We start from the raw sequence: 19993 nt of genomic DNA, 5'->3' as shown, positions 1-19993 counted from the left end.
TGTGTAGCTTCAGTCTTACCAGTAAATTGGGCAGATAAGCACATATTCTAAATTGTAAGAGCTATAAGAGAGGGTGTGTAGAGTTTACTGCTACATGTGGGCTACAAATGACATACTTTCAAGTGCAGCTATTGCATTTGGCTTCTATTGTTTCCACCAGAGGCAATCAGAATTATCTTAATATCTTCCCTTTACTTTGCAGTAGATACGGTGTCTAGAGTGTGGAATGTGTTCATTTGGTTATCATTTTGTTGTTAGCGTCCTGGTGATACGTTTAGAAAATGAAATACAAATATTTCAGTCTATACAGCAGTTGTTCAATTGTGCTAAGCTTTTCCATGTATGTCACTCCTGGATGAAGTCAGGAAAATGAGGGGCTGTTTCTTTTTGTTAACAGGATTTTAGTCTAAAAATAATTTCTGCAATTTTAGCCTGCCAGTGAAGCTGTATATCAAGAAATGTGCTGGTTTTGCTGTCTTAATGAATACTCAGTGTACTCTTGGCGACTTAGCATGACTTTTCATAGCTTATATATGTAACGAGCTGAAAAGCCTTCAGAAGATTTAAAAGCTGCAGTTTTGGAGAGCTTAAAAAAAAAATTGTGAAAAAACAAGGTGAGATGTTAACTGTGTATGCTTAAGTATCCAGCCCTTGTCCTTTTTTGTCAACTTCAGTATTTCAAAGTACTTAAAGGTAGGAACTAGGCATAATAACATAGGATTCTGAATAGCTAGATTATTCAGGTGTCATTTTCTTATTGGGAGTTTCATTTTGTCTCTGAATACTTTGGATGACAAAGAAACCTCGTTATTTCATTGACCCTTTCCTTTTTACAGTTTTGGTAGCTTCCTGTGGTGCTATGCATTAATTTTGAGTGCTTTTGTTAAAATCAGGATGAAGATTAAAATATGGTCTTGAAACAATGCTCTGAGATAATGGGTGCCTTTAAAACAGTTACCTTTACAAGAGCACAAAAGTTAAGTGAGGTACTACAAGGCATGTTCCTGTCCATGCACCATGTGTTAAGAGGTTTTTCTGTCATTCTGAACTTAGTGTCTTTCATTCTTGATATTCAGCACTGTAATTATTAATTAGTTATTTAATAACTTTCAAGTCTCCTCAGTTCTTGGACATCAGAGAACCAATAATAATATCTATGGCCATTATATTATAATATATAGATATTAAAAAAATAGCTATAGCTGTTATAATACAGCCATAACTAATAGCTATGGCTGCAGGCTTTGATCTTCCCCAGAACAATGAACACAAAATTCAAGCAGGTTTTGCAGCAGATAATTTTTTTCCACCAGTGAGATAGCATCTAATAAAATTCATGAGCTTTCATGATGATGAAATGCATCTGTATTTTCTTTAACAACTGAGAGCATCACTTTCGCTCAATCAAGTGTTTAACACCTTTTTAGAGTAAAAGTAGTATTTCTGCCTGATTTATTCTTTAAGGAGGTTCAAATTCTGTTTCCATGAAGGTATAGTAAGAACCAGAAAGAAAACTCTGAACTAATAATTAATTTTGGATTACATAAATGTTTGTGTTTTTTGTTTGTTTGCTTGAACACTCCACAGATCATCTCACAACACTTCCCCATGTGCAAAAGTATTTGAAGTCTGTCCGTTACATTGAAGAACTTCAGAAATTTGTAGAAGATGACAATTACAAGTAAGTACTGTTCTTTTCTTCAGGCATTGGGAAATTAAACAGGAAGATTACTTAGTCATTAGTTTTATTAAGAGCTGAACAAAAAGCCTTTGGCTGAAGATGTTTTAGGGTGTTTCTGCTAAGTAAAATCCAGAATGACAGTCTTTCTTTATGACTATAAGCAGATTTACAAAGTGAAGTATAGCAGTGAAAAGTAACAGTTAACAGTTCAGAGTAGATGAAAATCTAGTCTTGATTCTATTACATGATGATTGTGTTCTGGGAATTTTGTTCAATAACCCTAAAGTCATCCCCAAGATGTCTAGTATTGCCTCTATGGCATTATAAATAATACATTAAGAACATTTACCAATTTCAGATTATTATTTTTAATAAGTTAGTACTTACAGTTTGGGGGTTTAAGTTTTGGGGGTTTAAGCATGTTAAAGCAATGTTTACAAAAGACAAGAGAAGAGTTAACCCATACGGAGGTTTGAAGCAGACACCAGAGAGCACATCGGTCAATATGTGAATGTACTCCAGTTAAAGGAAGTGAGAATCCCTGGCCAGTAATTCTGAAAGAACTAGCAAATTAAGTTACAGGCCTAGCAGCCAAGGCTTTAAATAGCTCAACCAAGGTAGATACAATGCTATACAATTAGCTATTGACAAATAGAGTAACTATTTAGGCGAGCAGAATTTGAAATATTCAAGGCAAACATATGTTCAGTAATACGATACTAGTATAAAATATTTTAGCATATGTTTTAGAGAGCAAAGGTGGTAATGAACTTTAAAACCAGTCTTGTTACCAGTTTTGTTAAATACTTCAATTAAGAACTTTGTCTCAGAATTTATGTATACTTAGACCATATGCTAATAAAACAGTGATGGAAGGGTTCATTGAAATAGAACATGGTTTGGATATCACAAAGGAAGAATCTGATGACCTGATGACTAAAGTGATAGTGACACAAACCCCAAAATGTTATATAATTATTCTAACATTAGTTTCTGGTGTTGATCAGTAGATAGCAGTCACAAGTGAGATACAGCCATGAAAGGACCAATTCATCCCTACTCTCTATCAAATATAGTGTTTCTATGAAAAAATAGGGTTGTTTATACTGCTTCAGAAGGAGCTGGTGAGAGCTTACATGGGGCATTGTATGCATTTCTGGCCATCCATGCTTGCATGCTTGAAAGTTTAAATAAATGCTGGTGCAATCAGATGAATAAAATCTATCTGGTGACACCAGATGTAAAGAACTAGGTTGGGCCTTAGCCTAGGAAAGGAGAAGTTTAGGTAAGAGAATCACTATATATACACACAGCTGGAAGAAAATGGGGAGGGTAAAAAGCAATTTAAATGAAATTTTAATGGTAACACAAGGATAAAACACATAGAAAATTTTAGAAGTTAAATGTTGAAATACAGTTTGTAACTACCAAAGGAATGGAATTCTGGAACCTCTTCTTATTCAGAGTAGTGAGACAAATAATCAAATTATTTTAAGTCGAAACCTGATCAGTTAGTGAAGTGAAGGCTCCCAGTTAGTGTTTGTGAAAAGAAAAGAGCATATTCGGTAATCAGAAGACTGTGCATTACCAGTGTGGGGTCATGTACACAAGCATGTGAAGAGTGACCTGCACAACCATTTACGTTTTGCTGCAATTAGTGCTGATGCTGCTGGCATACAGACGCAACCTTCTGCTGAGATGGGAAAAAAGGTGTCATCGTAACAGAGACAGCCCATGTTTTAGCATAACACAGGTCAGACAATTTGGTTTTTTGATTCTGAATATAGTTGAGTTGCTGGTAACTCCAGCTGTTCCTCTGAGCTCTGGCTCCAGCCGCGGGGCATGCAGGACTCTACCTTGACCAGATCTGTCAATAGGAATTCTTGTGATGAATGCGTGTGGAACTTTGCTTTCCCTGAGAGAATAGTTCTAAAAGTAAAAGCATTTGGACACGGCGTTATTTTGGAACTTCTCAAAGTATTATCAGGGCATACTTCAAATAGAGATAAAAGGTCTAAAATTTGTCCCCTTGCTTAGGGTAAACTTCCGCAAAAGAAGCTGAATGAGCACTGCAAAAGCTCATGCTTGGTGATGGTTTGAGATCTTTGTGCCTTTGTGTCTGGTTCGTCACAGATACTAAGGATAGTGATGTTTCTGTAGGAAAATAATTAAGGAAAAAAAAAGGAATGTGTTTAATGTTTTCATAGCAAAATTCATCTGCTCCATGGAATTAGAATTCCTGCCAGAGTACTGATGGTGGAATGTATAAATTCTTCCTTTATTCAGTCTCATGACACTGTATATGTTTCACACACAGACACATTGTGCAAGAGATGCACATCAAACATGAGCAGTGCACCCAGCCTTTGAAAAGGTCAAGTAGTCCAAGACTTTTGTTAAGGGTAGTCTGAGATACAAATCTCAGTGTTAAGATTTAACAAATGGTCGTTATTTACTAATTTCCCACGTACTTCCGTGCTTCATTAAAGTTGTGAAGACAGAGAAAAATTAAACTGAGTAGTCACTGCTAAAGGTGAAGACCTGTAGTTAGTAGAGGCTTTACAACTCCTGGACTGGATTAAAGAAACTGCTTGTATTATTCAATTTGATTTTTAGATGGAGTTTCCTGATGATGCAACAGTGTTAACACCATGTATACAACAGCTTTCATGAACTGTACTATTTCAGAAAAAATTAAACAAGTGTTTTCCATAAGCATATGATACCATAACATAATATTTGTAAAAACTAGAAGTAATTCCATTTTAAATTTGAATATTAATGTGACTTTAGCAGCAACCTTGCTGATAGTGCTTGAAGGTATTTGATATATCTTAAAGATCATTTAATACTTTTTCTTTGGATTCAGTTATTTGTGAGATTAATTCAATCAAGTTTAGTGGTTTTCTTTCCAGGCTTCACTGTGGCAAGGAAAAACTGGACTAAAGTCACAAAAGGTATTAAAAAGAGGGAAAGATTTGATTCTTACCACAGGAAAGTTGCTACAGCTTATATACATTGGAGAACTTTGATCTTTTTCTACCATGTTGGTTTCATCAGAATAAAACTTTAATTTCTTTTTTTAATTAATTAATTTAAATTCATCAAAATGCATCACATCTACCCTTAAAGAAAACTCTCATTCCTCTTCCATTTTTGCACTTGGTAAGAAGTTTTTGGATTTTGTTTTGAATATTTTATACCACATTTTCCTCTCAGTTTCCCTTAATGGATCTTTAGTTTCATTGTATTTTCTGGTCCCGTGCCAGAAGAAACTGTAAGCCTTAAAAATGCAGAGGTAAGAATCTCTTCCCTCTTTTTCTTTGCAGTGACTGCTCTTTTTGAGCCAGGGACAGCATTAGTGCTCTCTGCAAAGAGCTATGTGTGACCTTTGGCATGAAGAACAGAACTATCTCAGTACCAGGCTGTGAGGGAGAGACACTTAGATAGTTGTCCTGAAATATATTGGCAGAATCCCAACACACATTTTGCCAAATGAGAACCTCAATTACATTGGAAAGGAATATATGGCAGCCACTTTATATAAACAAAGCTTTTCTCTACAATTTTTTGTGCCAGTCCAATTGCTTCCTTTAGGTTCATGCTTGTCAGCAAGCAGGAATGCTCCAGAAAACCCCTGGCAATGATGTCATATCCTAAAAATAACAGATCTTTCTTGCTTAGCCCGTATACTGTTTTCTGCAGAAGCTGCTCAGTTTTAGCAGTATATAACATTGTGGCGCAATGCCACATCCTCTCCTAACCAGACATATCTTGCAGCCATTCCTACAAATTTTTTTGCTGACCTTTTGTCATTGTTAGGTCAGGCCTTGTATTCTCACAGTTGTTTTTTGAATGAAACCTGTTTGAAGACTGTTATTTGTATTACAGTATTATCTGTCTGGACAGGACAGGACAGGACAATCAGGCTGCTATCTGTGCCTATAATTCAGTTCTTCTGAGCATATTAGGCAATATAGTAATAAGATGACTTACAGAAAAATCAGCTTAAATTTAGGTTCAGATAGGCAAGATGCTAAGGGAAAACATTCAAGAGACGTTAATAGGCAATTAAAAGGTTATACTGACTCCTAGCAGTGCTGGTGCTGTAGAAGTGCTAGCTGTACCACGTTAGTTCCAGTCCTATGGGAGCAGGAATTAAATGGCAGGTGCTTAGTACTTACATTAAGTATTAGTACTTACATTAGTACTTGTAACAGTGAAGCTTGGTTGCAGTTCATCTTCACTAAGCCTCCCAGGCAGCTATATTCCCCTGATCTTTTCCACCAAGAACTGTGGTGAAAGGCAGGGCAGAAGAAAACCTTCACTGTTAGTGTGAGATTCATAGCGATCCAGTGGCCGTATGGTTCAGTAGCTGTAGTTGTGGCTTGACTGCCTCTTCCACAGGACACAAAATACAATCATAAAAGCATGGAATCACTAAGGTTGAAAAAGATTTCCAAGATGATCAAGTCCAACCTTTGACCGATCACCACCTTGTCAGCTAGACTAGGTAAATTGATTGCCACATCCAGTTGTTTCTTTAAGTCTTCCAGGGATGATGATTTCACTACCTCCCTGGTCAGCCCCTCCCAATGCCTGACAACCCCTTTTGTGGAGAAGTTCTTCCTGATGTCCAACCTGAACCTCCCCTGTCACAGTTTGAGTCCATTCCCTCTTGACCTGTTGCTGGTTGCCTGAGAGAAGAGGCTGTACCTTCCAGTCAGGGAATTGTAGAGAAGGTCCCCCCTGAGCCTCCTTTTCTCCAGGCTAGGCCCCACCAGCTCCCTCAGCTGCTCCTCATATGACTTATCCTTTAGACCCTTTCCCAGCTTTGTTGCCCTTTTCTGAATGTGCTCCAGTGCCTCAATGTCTTTCTTGCAGTGAGGTTTCCGGAACCGATTCCAGGATTCAAGTTTTGGCCTCACCAGTACAGAGGGGCAATCACTTCCCTAGTCCTGCTGGCCACAGTACTTTTGATACAGGCCAGGATGCCATTGGCCTTCTTGCCTACCTGGGCATATGTTCAGCTGCTTTTCCTTTTCTCCTGGACCACTCTCCAGCCACTCTTCCCTATCCTGTAGCAATGGATGGGGTTGTTGTAACTGAATTGGAACGGAAAGGAACCAGCACTTCGCCTTGTTGAATCTCACATTGTTGATCTCAGCCCATTGATTCAGCCTATCCAGATCCTTCTGCAGAGCATTGCTACCCTCTAGCAGATCAACACTCCCGCCCAACTTAGTGTCTTTCATGAACTTACCAAGAGGGCACTCGATCTTCTTGTCCAGATCATCAACAATGATATTAAATAGGACTGGGCCCAGTATTGAGCCGTGGGGAACACCACTAGGGACTGGCCCCAACTGGATGTGGCACCATTCCCCACCACTCTCTGGGCCCAGTCATCCAACCAGGTGTTTCCCAGTGAAGAGTGCACCTGTCCAAGCCATGGACTGCAGCCTCTCCAGGAGAATATTGGGGGATGCATGGGGACAGTGAAGCTTCCAGCAACCTATTGTTTAAATGCTAGACAGGCAGCCCAAAAAGTTCCAGGTTGGCCAGACCCATCTTGTTTGGTACACAAATAATGGTCAGAAATGCCCTGAGGGACAGCTTTGACAACTGCACTGCTTTGTTGTGACTAACCTCATCCTTGTTTCAGCAAAGATGAGTAAGTTTTATTCAGCCTCCTCATGGAGCACCTAAACTTCTGTGTAAGACAATTCTTTGTCTTCATTCACTTGCTTTTTATAAGAAAAATCGCGTAACATTGGCGTTACTGTCCTAGCAGTGGCTCCATCCTGTACTGGAGAGCATACTTCCATGAAAGAGAGCTATGTTCAAGACTGACTCCCTATTTTATTTTCTGCATTATGTTAGGTTCCTCTTTTCCTGCTTACCAGGAAGGTTACTCTAAAATGAGCTGTATGGCCCAGTATTTAAGACTGGGTTGAAATATATGTCCGTCCAGCTTACTTTTCAGAGCATACCAGCCCTAACATGTTCCAGAAATTTTGAGTATCAGGCTTAAAAAAACAGAAGTTGTTCAGTCATCTTTCTACTATCCAAGAATAAAGCTTTCATATACTCTTCTGTGCCTATTCTGTAGAAGCATTGTCTTAATTCCCAGTGGTAGATTGGTGTTTGTTAATTCAGTGAATCTCCATGCTGATTTTTCTTCCTAGAGATTTTACTTGTAATTTTTGTTTCACCTTAGATTGTTAATACTAACTCCTCAGTTTTGAAATTTCAGTTTCTAGTGTTTCAGACAGTTTCTGAGGCTGATACCTAGGATTTATCCTGACATGTCTCTTAGCTGAACTCTTGCAGTATAATTTTGGAATGTTGAAATTTCATATGTCGGCGTTTAGACCATGCACTAAAACTAGGCTTCCTTACCATGGTAAAGCAAAGATTTGGTTTTTTGAAAAGAATTCCTGAAACAAAGAAGAAATCCTAACAGTACTGTGATATTGGCTGAATATAGTGACTTCCAAGATGAATTTCTGATGATACACAGGGGCAAACACATAAAAGAGTGTCTTTATGAGTTCTGAGTGGTTTAGGCATGCTGGAACCAAAGTAGTTTTTTGTTTAAAGTAATGCTAGTGAATGACACTGGGCAGTCAGCTGTGAGAATGTCATTAGGTGTGTGACGATATGGATGATGCATGTTGTAAGCACATCAGGGCTCAAAGTCTACACTGATCTATTGAAAGTACCACACTAAGCCTCTCAGAGGCCACAGGTTCTGGCTCCAGGAGTCCCGTTTGGGAGACACTGAGCATTTGTGTGCATGTGTGGAACTTGTGCTGCTCCATGGAAAATGGAGTGTCAGAGGAATTGCAAAATTGAATTTGGGTGGTGACAAACAAGCCAGGACTGGTTGAAACTGTACTGACTGTCAGTATCTCTTCTTTGAAATAAAGAATGTTTCTGATTGTTTCCAGTCTTCTGGAGGAGAGGGGGAATAGAAGAGAAGGTGGCTCAGGAATGACATCTCGTCAGAATATATTCCCTTTTCTCAACAGTTTATTTTAAATATAAACATGTCAGCATGAGTATTTTATGTTTACCAAAATATATTTAGGCTCGCATTTATTTGTTCTTCTTTTAATACATCCTGTATGTTCCTAGGTTGATAGTTTTTCTGGAAACATTGCAGAATTCTGGCATCATGGAAGTCGATGTCCAAACTGTCAGAGACTTAAAAAGGGCTAAGATTCAGACTGTAGTTTAACATAGCCAAACAGATAATCAATATTATTTAACTTCACATATTCTGGGGAGATGAGCAGTGGAGAGTGGTGCAATCTCATTTTATAGCACTCAAGACACATTTGTTGCTCTGTTAGTGAATTTCTAAGTGCAGCACACAACACAGGTGCTTTCTAGATGGTATAACCGTAGCATGCCTCTTCCTAAAACCTTGTTAAAAGCATAAAGGTGTTAGGTCTTTCTTCCTGCTGTTACATTCCCCTTTTCTTCTTTACAAGAATAATTTTAGACAGAAAGAGAGAAATAGTATAGTGCAAGTAGTTGCATGGAAGTTGATCTCACTTGCTTTTGTCACTAAAGAAGGTATAAGAATGCACTTGCCTTAAATCTGTCAGCAGGTCATAGCACTTCCCCTGATGTACATATTCACAGGCAGTATTTCACCTGTGCTGTTTTTCAAACATGTAAGGGTTGTACTGGGTCTGGGAGCTTGATACGCAGTAAGCTGATGAAACTGGTAAAAATTGTGACGTTAGACAAGTGACTTCTGGCCTTATCAGGTGTGTGAGGTAGTCCTGCCATTCTTACTGTGAAAAATACGTGATTCTGTCACTAGTTGTATTAACTGAAATTATAGACTGGACCTGCTTAATGAGCACAGTTCAGTTCAGCATGCTTAAGAAGAAATATGGTCTCTAATCTTTACGTGCAGATTTAAATTCATTTTATTCTAACCAAGCAAAAAATTTTCAGGAGGAATGCATTACAAATCACATCACTGTAAAAAGAAGCAGCTATTTGCTTGTGTGGACTGAACTGCAATCATATCTTTTAACAGTAGGCTTATTAGATGAATGTTTCCACAGTGACCAAATAAACTGTGGCTATTGCCACAGAGGAAGTAGTAAAACTGAGTAACTTCTTTGATACAGGGTAAGGAAAGAGCTTCAGAGATGAGTTCCTCAAAGCTGGCAGAAACTAAAAATGCCGTTGTCGTGGCATGCGGGAAAGGACCGGTAACATCTCCCTTGCACAGACAGACATCGAAGAAATTAGCAATTGTGGAACAGTGACAGGTTATCAGCAGGAGGGTTGTCTGCTTCCATTTGGAGAAAAACTGTGAAACAATTTGAAATGCCTGCTTTGCCTGAGGACTTTGGTTTGTCAAATATAAGCTAACCCGGTAAAATGAGCTTAGTACCCAAATTTCTGAATAGCATCCGTGGCAGTTGCTGCAGAAGATTATTAAAACAAAACAATGCAAAAAAATTAAAAAGCTTTCTTTGCAAAAATCAAGCTCACAGCATGGCAACAATGAAACTTGAATATAGTGAGGAACAGATCAGCCTTAAAAATGAACAGAAGAGTAACCACTGTTCAAAGGATGCAACTGGAACATTTCTACAGACATGGAAGATAAATTCACACAGTAGGGCCTTGCTAACAGGGAAGGACTTCATTAAGTTCTTTTGCCTTTTTTCCATACTGAAAGAAATTCCTATGTGATCAACATTTGAATAATGTACTGACTTGTATTATTGTAACTCTCTAGGAGAGTTACGTTACTGCTTCCTGGTCACAGAAATCAAGTTGACAGAAAGAAAAGTAGCCTGGAAAGGAATGATTCATCACCTACTTGAAGTACATTACTTTGGGTAGTTAAAAGAATCCAGTACTGTCAGAAGAATAGAAATTTGAAATCATGAAATGGACCGTAGCTTTGTTAACTGACTTCACACTAAAACATAGTTGACAATGTTGGAATGTTGTAGAGAAGGAACTGAAAGGTATTCCCAATAAAGAGTAATAAGGGAAGTGATGGCTGAGCCATATGTGATATTTTGAAATGCTGTCATAGGTTTCTCCCTCCGCCCCTTTCCATGTTTTTATCTGAAGTCAGAAAGCCTTCCCCTTGGGGTGCACAGCAGGACACTGCAGCTTGAAACCTTCCAGCTTTTTTTGTGTGTCCACTGCTGTACAATGACAGCAGTTATTTCCTTTGGATTTGTGCCTATTCCATTAAAATTTACTTAACATTGTAGTCCTTCATACCTTTTTGTCAGACTGGTACAGAGGAAAGGACCCATGAATGTCAAGTGAAGACTGCCTAAACTTGAGAAATAGCAGAAGTGATATGCATTGGGAGATTGAGATTTGTTGGAGTGCTGAGAACACAAGAGTGAGTGAGTACATAATAAAACACATGGAGTGAGGCAGCATGTCATATAATACTTTCTTCTAATTACCTTCTTTTACTATTAAGTGTTGGTCACTTTGCCCTTTTAAGCTTCTTTTCTGTAAGTCGTAGTAACTAAATAGCTATTTCTCTGTGCACATTTCAACATGGTAACAGTAAATTCACTTTCATGTTTAGAGGGAATAAAATGTTAGGTTTGTATCTAAATTACTAACTTTTTGAGGTTTTTTTTCCAAGGCGAAAGACTACATGAACTTACGTTTTTAAACTGAGAGGGAGGATTAAATAATGATTTCTCTTTCTGCTTTCATAGACTTTCCTCACAGTTTCTTTCTTGCTTCTGACAGGTAGTGATTGACTTCAAAAAAATTATTGTTTTGTTACTTCACAAAATAAATAACTACACTTCCAAGAAAGCAAAATTCCTAGTTAGCACTGCCAAAATAATTACTTTCTTTAATTTCTTTCAACTTCTATTGAGATTTTTTTTTTGTTAATTTCTCTAAAAACTTGTTTTTCCAGATTATCTTTAAGAATTGAGCCAGGTAACAGCTCTCCTCGACTGGTTTCCTCCAAAGAAGATCTTGCAGGTATAAAACATCATTTAAAAATTTGAATAAGGAAATAATTTTAATTACAGAAATCCTCCACTGAAGTATATGGGAAAATCCAGAGGTACATCAGTAGCATGAGTCAACAAGAAGGATTGCTGACTTGTATAAAAACATTTCCAATTCAAGGGATGTCAGAGGGTATTTGCTAGCATTGAAACAGATGTCAGATTGCGGGATTTTTTTTACAAATGCTTGAATTTTCATCATTATTTAATAAGTGAAGAAAAAAGACCCCTCTTTTGGCACAAAAAAAGCAGTGCAGTGAATAACACAGGAAATTCTCCTTTCAGGTTTCCATGTGATCACATAAATTTGAGACAATTTCATTGTGGAAAGCAGGAGGACAAAAGATTCGTAATAGCTTCTAGCAACATCTGAAAACTAGAGTACCATCCATAAGTTGACAAAAACTAATCTGTTTATTGCTATGACCAGACTAAACAAACATCAGGCTACATGAAATGTACTTCCTGCTATAGGAGCCATTATCTCGAAAGCTGTTCTGTTTTGATTTCTTGAACCTGAATGGCCAATTTTCTGTCCCATTATGTAAAACCATGTGTGAATGTAAAAACCCATGGCGTCCAGACCACATCTGACATGCAGTTTCAATTGGCTTTCAAAATGTCTTTTTTTCTCACCAATGAAAGACAAAGTAAGTGAGAGAAAGAAAAAGGAAGATGCTAAATATTAAACGAAGAAAAATCCCATGTGTTACTCCTCTGCCTCCCAGCTCTTCATGTTGGCTGCTGTAAAATGACCAGTCATTTATAGGGAACCTCCTATAGGTTCACACAAACCTTGTGTTTGCTATGCCCAGAGTCAGATAAACATTTGACCTGGTCTTCAATTTCTTTAGGAAGGTGCTTTCCTTTTCCCTGCTTGATGCTCAGTGGTATTAATTGCTGTGTACAATATCAAGAAATAGTTCACGGGATAATTTTTATAAACTTAGATGAGTTCAAAAGTAGTTCTTAATGAACACTTTCTTCATACAGAAATGCATTTGGAAGTTAACTTCCCCACAGGAGCCATCACAGTGTTGTACTCTGTGTCTGTGTCTGGAAAGGTGTTGTACCAGGCTTCTGCTAAGCAGTGCCCACTGCATCAAGGCTATCTTTCCAAACCCAACCCCCTGCCAAAAAGGCCAGTAAGCTGGGGATGGGCAACGGGTTGGGAGGGTACATAGCCAGGACAGCTGATGTAAGCTGCCCAGAGAGATATTCTGTACCATATGACACGCTCATCAGTAGAAGCTAAGAGAAAGCAGGGAGCAAGGCATTTATTATTAAGGTGTTCATCTTCCTAAGCATCCACTGCAATGCTTGGGCTAGGCCATGACTACTCATTGCCCACTGATGGGAAGTAGAGGATAAATTCTTCTTTTGATTTCTTTTGCTTCTGCACACAGTCATTGCTTTTTTAAATTAAATTGCCTTTCTCTCAACCCACAAAGGTTTTGTATCTTATCTTCTTCACCCTGTCCTGTGAAGGGTGGGGAGTAATAGAGCAGCTCAGTGAGCACCTGACAGCCTGTAAAGGTCAACCCACCACATTTTGTCACATTTTCTTCTGCTTTTGTGAGGATTTGGTTTTTCATACTTGAGACTTGAAACTAAGTTATTGCTTCTCATATGATTACATCTTTCTCACATATGTAAAGCAGACATACAAGTAAACTTTTTTGTTTTCTGGCTTTTGCTTTGTATTGCTCAACACTTGGGCTTTGATGTTAACGCTTCATTTATATGATTATGGAATATAGCTTCAGTCATAGCAGCATAGTATGGGATCATTGCCAGTACTCTGTAAGTCTTAATCAAGGGCTGAGAACTCTATTAGAACTGTATCAGAACTCTAGTGGAAGGCAAGTAATACAGCATGATACTGCAGTGAGCTCAGCTGGAGTCCACAAAAAATGGTTGGGACTACATTGAGGAGTACCTACTTCATTGAATATGTGATCCTATAGTATCTGGCAGTATTAGGAGGGTAATTTTCCTTTTTGAATCTTCAGTACCCCTAAGTGCTCTGTAAGATTGCTTTTCTCAGAGTGAGAATTAGTGTGATGACTAGAAACCAGGTGCTGAGTCATTCCTATTGCTCCATTCTTCTGTTAGTATTTCCTTCGAAAGCTTGACCCATTTGTGGACTGCTGTATTTCTTGCTCAGCTAAGAGTTTTCACTTACTGCCAGTTAGACAATGAATGCCATCAGAATTTTGTAATACCCACAGGAATTTTTCAGTGAGCTGCACCTGTGTGGCTGCAAAAATGCTACTAAATGGAATCCAGTACATTTTACTGAAAATAAATCTTACTGAAAATTTTATTCCTGGTGAAGGTTCATTAAGTAAGTTAGCATGAATTCAAATTTAAATTTAACTAAGCATGAAGGCAATAACTTACTGTTTATTTCACAACAGTAATAAATAGGAGTATAGCCATATGTTAGTCTTGAATAATTCTGAACTAAAATACTCTGATATCAGTAATCAGATATTTGAACATGGAAGATTAAAAATAGCACATTTGCACGTATTGCTGTCAATTTTATTTGGATTCAAATTATAGCTTGACATTAATTCCACTTCGGACATTGTGTGCCAGAAGGAAGTCCTTTGCAGTCGGTAAGATGCTATGATAATAGATGATCTCAAAATACTTTGGGCAGTAGTGTAATGTCAATAGTATAAGGCATAGGAGTCTGATAATAGTGATTTTAAGTTAAAATAAAGGTTCTTAGCCCATAAGGTCAGTCATCAGTTCAGTTGTCTCTATAGTCCAAAAGTTAATACATTACTAATAGCAGTAAGTCTAGTTCTGCCTGTGACATGCTGCCTCCTTAAAGATCAGTGTGTGTTTCCAGAGACAGGAAAAAAGCTCAATGTCATTGGTAATAATTCCAAAGCCTATAATGGGATTAAGTGCAGGGAATAGTGTCATCTTTGTGTTCTAAAATACAATTGAATGTGTGGATGGTGGAAATGGATTTTACTTGCCAGCACTGTGAATTTATCTTCTACCCAGTTTTCTATCTTTCAAAAGAATATTAACAGTTTACTCTAGCCAGGGACATTGTGGGTTTCTTTTTTTCCCCTTGAAGTATCTTTATGAGTGTGAGGCTCAATAGAAACAGTTAAATCCTCCAGCATTTCTATTTGCAAAATGCTGGAGAAAACCATGTGTCCATTTTCCACTTCTTTTGCCAACTAGTTTTCCAGTAAATTCAAACACAGGAGGCAGGCATCTGATTAAAGGGACTGTCTCACAACAAGCTATGTTTTGTATATTAGTGGCTAAGAGGGTCTCATTTAATTACCAAATGCATATATAACTGTGAATAGTGCTTTCACAGGAAGATTTCATGTCTTCCATAATGCTGCAGAGATTCTTGTCTATCGCAAGTAGCATTTAAGAAGGAGCTTTAAGCAGTTTAGTTGAATGCTTTCAGGAACAGTGTGATTCACACAGCTTCCTTGGCAGCAACTTAAGTCTGTTCATTCTGCCTTGCTGTGGTTTGAGAGAGAGAGAGAATGTAGCTGGAGAGCTTATAGTATGCTAACTGTTCACAGTTTCCAGTTGAATTAGCTGTAAAAGACATCTGTGTTCCTGCAGTGTTGGCTGAAAGGTGCTTGTCATTTATGGTATGGCTGTTGGGTTGTTTTGGAAGGTATAACTCAATACATTTTCCCAGAACAAAGGAAAAGATTTAATGCAATATATGGTAAATGTAAGCCTTCTAAGCAACTGACGTTTCTCAGAATTCGCACATCGTGTAGCTCAGTAGAGAAATGTTCTGTTATGTATGTCCTTTCTCATCATGTTATTTGGAAAAGTTCAGGGTGCAGTGCTAATCAGAATATAGAAAGTGGTTTTACTCATTCTCTGAAATATAGCATATTTGTTCTGTCTTGAAAAGCAATATAAAAAGTTAAAATAATGTTAAAATAATTACCATATCCAGAAAATTATATCTAATACCAAGTGACTCAAAGACTGGTCTCAACAATTCTGTGATTTTTAATGAACCCCTTCATTAAAGTTAACATCTAGCATTCAATTTTAGCAACAGCCAGGCCTGTGCTGTGAGTAGCCCTGATTTTGGGGCTATCAACTTCCATTGGTGTCTGGTTCCTGACATTGTTACGCAGTAGTCAGGGATGGACCCTCACCCCCTCCTTTTTTTTTCTTTTTTTTTATTCTTTTTTTTCTTCTTTTTTTTTTCTTCTTTTTTTTTTTGTCTCCCCAAGTAGGTCTTGGTGTAATTCTTGAGAGGAGAATAATTAGACCAGAGGTTTTGTTACCATCATACCAGGAAAGTGGAGTAATTAATCTGAAACAGATATATTCTCTCCTTTGTTTCTGGGGTAAAATTCAGCCCATTGTGTCAAGTCCATTCAGCTTTGAGACCTAGCTCATAAAGAACTTAGAATATATATTTTAATTAATTAGAAGAGGCCAATTATTGGATGTAGAGTATGTGATATGTAGGAGTTTAAAATGTAGAAACAGAAGGAAGAAAGACTGGGGATGTTTGTACATTTGTAACCCTCTGAAGTAGCTATACTACATTAGTGATATCTCTACAGCAGTTCAGCATTTTAGAATAAAAAAAACCCCACACCATCATTTTCCATGTAAACACTGAGTTTGACATTTAGTTTTGCCATTTGTTTTACTGGTTGCTTTGGCAACTAATAAATAGTTTGTGTTAAGTGCTTTAGCAGCCAGTCATTCTGTGGAAATGAGGATTGTCTAATCCTTGTGCAAGTTCTTGGTCATTGCTTCATGTGTACTATGTCTGCTTTTTTTACACAGGACTTAAGGTAGAAATGGAAGAACTAAGTTTTCTTCACATAAATTTACAGACTGTTCAGAAAACTTTACTCTTTGGTTTCCAGTCCCTTCCTCTGTGATGCTTTCCTGAGAAATTTTTACAACTCACTGGAATATTTTTGAAACAAATCAATACCAGACAAATGTGTGGATTTGACATGTTATCGACCACTAAATCCAGCTGGAATTAGTGTACTGTGTTTTTTTTCTTAACATACCAAAGCTTCACAAAAATAGTAGAAAAATATTCTATCAAAACAAAGTTTCCAGAGAGAGAATGATTGTGCTCAGTTTTTAACTTTATTGCTTTCTATTACTTTCTGTGACTTCCTTACCAAACAAGTCTAATGTCCCAGTTCATTGATGCTTATTTTAACTGCCAAGCTATCATCCTGAGGAATGTTACAAATATAAACCAGCCAGAGGACAAAGGGCTTTCCTGCCTTGTTTTTTGGAGGTTCAGTTGGCTTTGGTTGTTTGGTTTTGACTCTTTTCACAGCTGTCACCTGAAATAGTTTCTTTTAAAAGTTGGGGGGTTTTTTGATGGATTGGTTAATGTGTTTGGTTGAACCCAAACTTCAGAGTTTCCCTGCAGCTATACTCTCATGATGGATATGTCTTCATTGCCAATCTAGATGTCACCCAAGCCCATATAGTGCCTTGCAGATCCAACTGCAAAAACTTCAGCATTTTTGCTGAAGTGTAAGTCTGGATTTTGTGCATTCCACTGGTACAGAGTAAGTAACACAAATGCTGACAATTAGTGATTCCATAAAAGTGACACTTGAAATTGAAAATATCACTTCTGTCCAGGAAGCATTTGAAGGAATACACTCAAGTGTGCTTACTGTGCAGTCAGAAGTGTGTGTGTGTGTGTATGTATGTGTGTGTGGGAGTGACAGCTTTTGGGGAGCTTGTAGGAGTATGGGGAGGGGCAGTCAAGGACTCAGATTCTTGTTTTTAGTTTGCTCTTGTCTTAGAAGCAGCCGTAACGTACATGTCTCTTACATGTTGTATGCATTAGTAGGCTTTTGTTGAATTGTAAAGCAATACTCTGAAAATTAAAACTGTTCTTTTACAATAGCCATTATTCTAGATGTAATTTTTTCTGTCATTCTTGATTCTATGCACAAAATTCATCTAAAGTTATTTATTGTGTGTTTTGTAAGTAGGTCTTTCTCTTTGAAAGTTTTAATTATCATACACTGGTTACAATGAAAACAGAGTAGTAAAAATTTACAGTGGAGATTTAACTAGAGAGTCTGTGGCTTGGAATGTCTTTATTAAGTTTTAGAAACAGAGCTGGTAAGTATCTGATTTACTTCTTAACTGCTCACCAAAAAATAATGAATAGTTGAGACTGTTCTGCCTTCCTGAAAAATCACTCAGTTCTTCGTCATATAATATGCAACTCATTTTAAATTTTTAGTTTGCATATCTAGTACTGGTTTATTGATAGGTTTTTAGTGGAGAAAAATTGTGAACTGTAACTCCCTCACCCTGTTGCTTTTTTTAAAAGCTCTGGGGACTGTAAATGTTCACATGTTTTACTGAAGGATTGCAAAAGTAACATTCATTTATAACATTTGAAGGATTATTCATGGAAAAATTATGCAAAGGAAAAAACAGTGAGATCCTTTGGGATATGTGTAAACTTTTCCAAATGTTCTTGCCACAGATCTCTGAACAGCACTCGGCTCGCTCTGATGAAGTTGTCTCACGTTCCCTAATGCAAACAAATTTTTAATAACATTTTAATATTTTTATACCTCATTCCTGTGCATGTCAGCATAATCTTGAAAATGATGCTGAGAAATAATGAAAACCAAACTAACCCTTGTTCATGCCAGCTGACTGGAAAATCCTGCTAATAGTGCTTTGTCTCCATGAAAGACAAAATAACAGAATAGCAATCATGGTAACAGTATGCACTAGGAGTGGAGCCAGAAGAGTAAAGACAAGAGTTAGCAGTAGCAGATGACTTCACTTATTGGAAAAAGGGGCAAAATAACTCAATCCCAAATGAATTTAAATATTGGAATTTTGTTATCAGCAGTATCAGGCATAACTTCCCCAGCTAATTGCTCAGCAGTCTGGTATGTCCATAAACATCCCTTGGTCTGTGCAGTTTTCATCAGTATCTCACTGCTTACCCTCTTTGGCATCCTTCTTGGCATGGGCTCTCTTTGTCTCTTACTCCTTTACAGAAATGAGGTCATCTTCCCTCTGCCCCATAACTCTTGCTGACACTCACTGCACCCCAGATTTCTTGCTGAACTGAGTGTAGTTGGCTGAGGAGAGCTCTATAAACTTCACCGTTCTTCTTCATAGACATTTGGCAGCAGAGCAGATGCAAAGACTTTGTAAAGGTGTTTGAGTTCAAATTCTTTTTACCTTAGCACAGAGCTAACAGAGCTAAACTGTATATAGACTTCCTTCTCTTGCCTTGGAGATGAGGAGGATGCAGAACTACATTGAAAATGGTCACTCCAGACATAATGATACCTGCACAGTTGCTATTTCTGTTTTCATCTGATCCCACAAAGCATTCTGTTTTCTGCCATTGGGATCTTCACTAAAGACACCTAACTAGGAATTTGAAAAAGTCACAAAATCACGGCATAGTTGGAAGAGACCACAGTGGGTCATCTAGTCCAAGCTCCCTGCTCAGGTAGGGTCATCCTACAGCACATGGCACAGGATTGTGTCCAGATGGCTCTGGAATACCTCCAGTGGAGGAAATTCCACAGGCTCTCTAGGCAGCCTGTTTCAGTGGTCTGTCAACCCAGGTCCATTTCCTTCTTTCACAGGACTGGTGCAAGCAATTGTGATTGCCATATGTAATAGCAAGGAAGCCAAGCTGGACTGTTGTCTTAAGTTGTAAGACTCTTACACCTATTTCCACAAATTCTGTCACCCTTGACACATCACACCTTAAGCCTGGCAATATTTTTACGTGAACTGAAATTTTATTCCCTAATACTATTTTCATATTATTCATAATATTCCCTAATATTATATTACAATCTGAGATGTGGAGTCCTTTTAGACATACTGCATCATTTGTTTCAGGGGTAGGGGGGCGGTTTAACAAACTTCTTCTGTTCTGAAGCTGTCCAGGTAATAAAAGCTCTTGCTGAAATCAAGCAATTACCATCTTTATAATGATCAGTCTTTAAATAATTTCATGTTGCAATCATATTAGTGTAAATTTCAGTCCATGCTCTCTAAAGGAAGGGAGAAAAAAAGGGAGTGTAGAGTGAAAAGTCTCTTAACTGTTTTTTCTTGCTAGATATTATCTCTTAATCTTGGTAGGTTTTGATAGTAACATTTGAGCCTACCTGGAGTCAAATCCAGCCAACTCTGGTTTTGTAATGGCTTGATTGTGTCAGCATTGGACTTGTTATTTTGCTGTTCTTTCTGATAAAGTAATTTTGGCGCA

At 37.8% G+C, this 19993-nt stretch overlaps 1 protein-coding gene across 12 annotated transcripts in view; it reads left to right on the top strand.

Moving 5' to 3' along the window:
• The window catches only part of RALGPS1 (Ral GEF with PH domain and SH3 binding motif 1), an 85789-nt gene that overhangs the window by 47568 nt on the left and 18228 nt on the right, over positions 1–19993 (top strand). For all 12 annotated transcript variants that reach the window (XR_005603253.1, XM_039561718.1, XM_039561717.1 and 9 more), the window contains 2 exons: positions 1588–1681; positions 11622–11689. Coding sequence is in view for 11 of the 12 variants with exons in the window: in XM_039561718.1 (XP_039417652.1) it covers positions 1588–1681; positions 11622–11689 (162 nt within the window). In the remaining variant the exon portion in view is untranslated. The remainder of the gene's footprint in view (positions 1–1587; positions 1682–11621; positions 11690–19993) is intronic.

This window comes from Corvus cornix, chromosome 17 (genome assembly GCF_000738735.6).
Source record: "Corvus cornix cornix isolate S_Up_H32 chromosome 17, ASM73873v5, whole genome shotgun sequence".
NCBI lineage: Eukaryota > Metazoa > Chordata > Aves > Passeriformes > Corvidae > Corvus > Corvus cornix.
The sequence above is the reverse complement of the archived record's forward strand: the minus strand, read 5'-3'. Positions and strand labels throughout refer to the sequence as shown.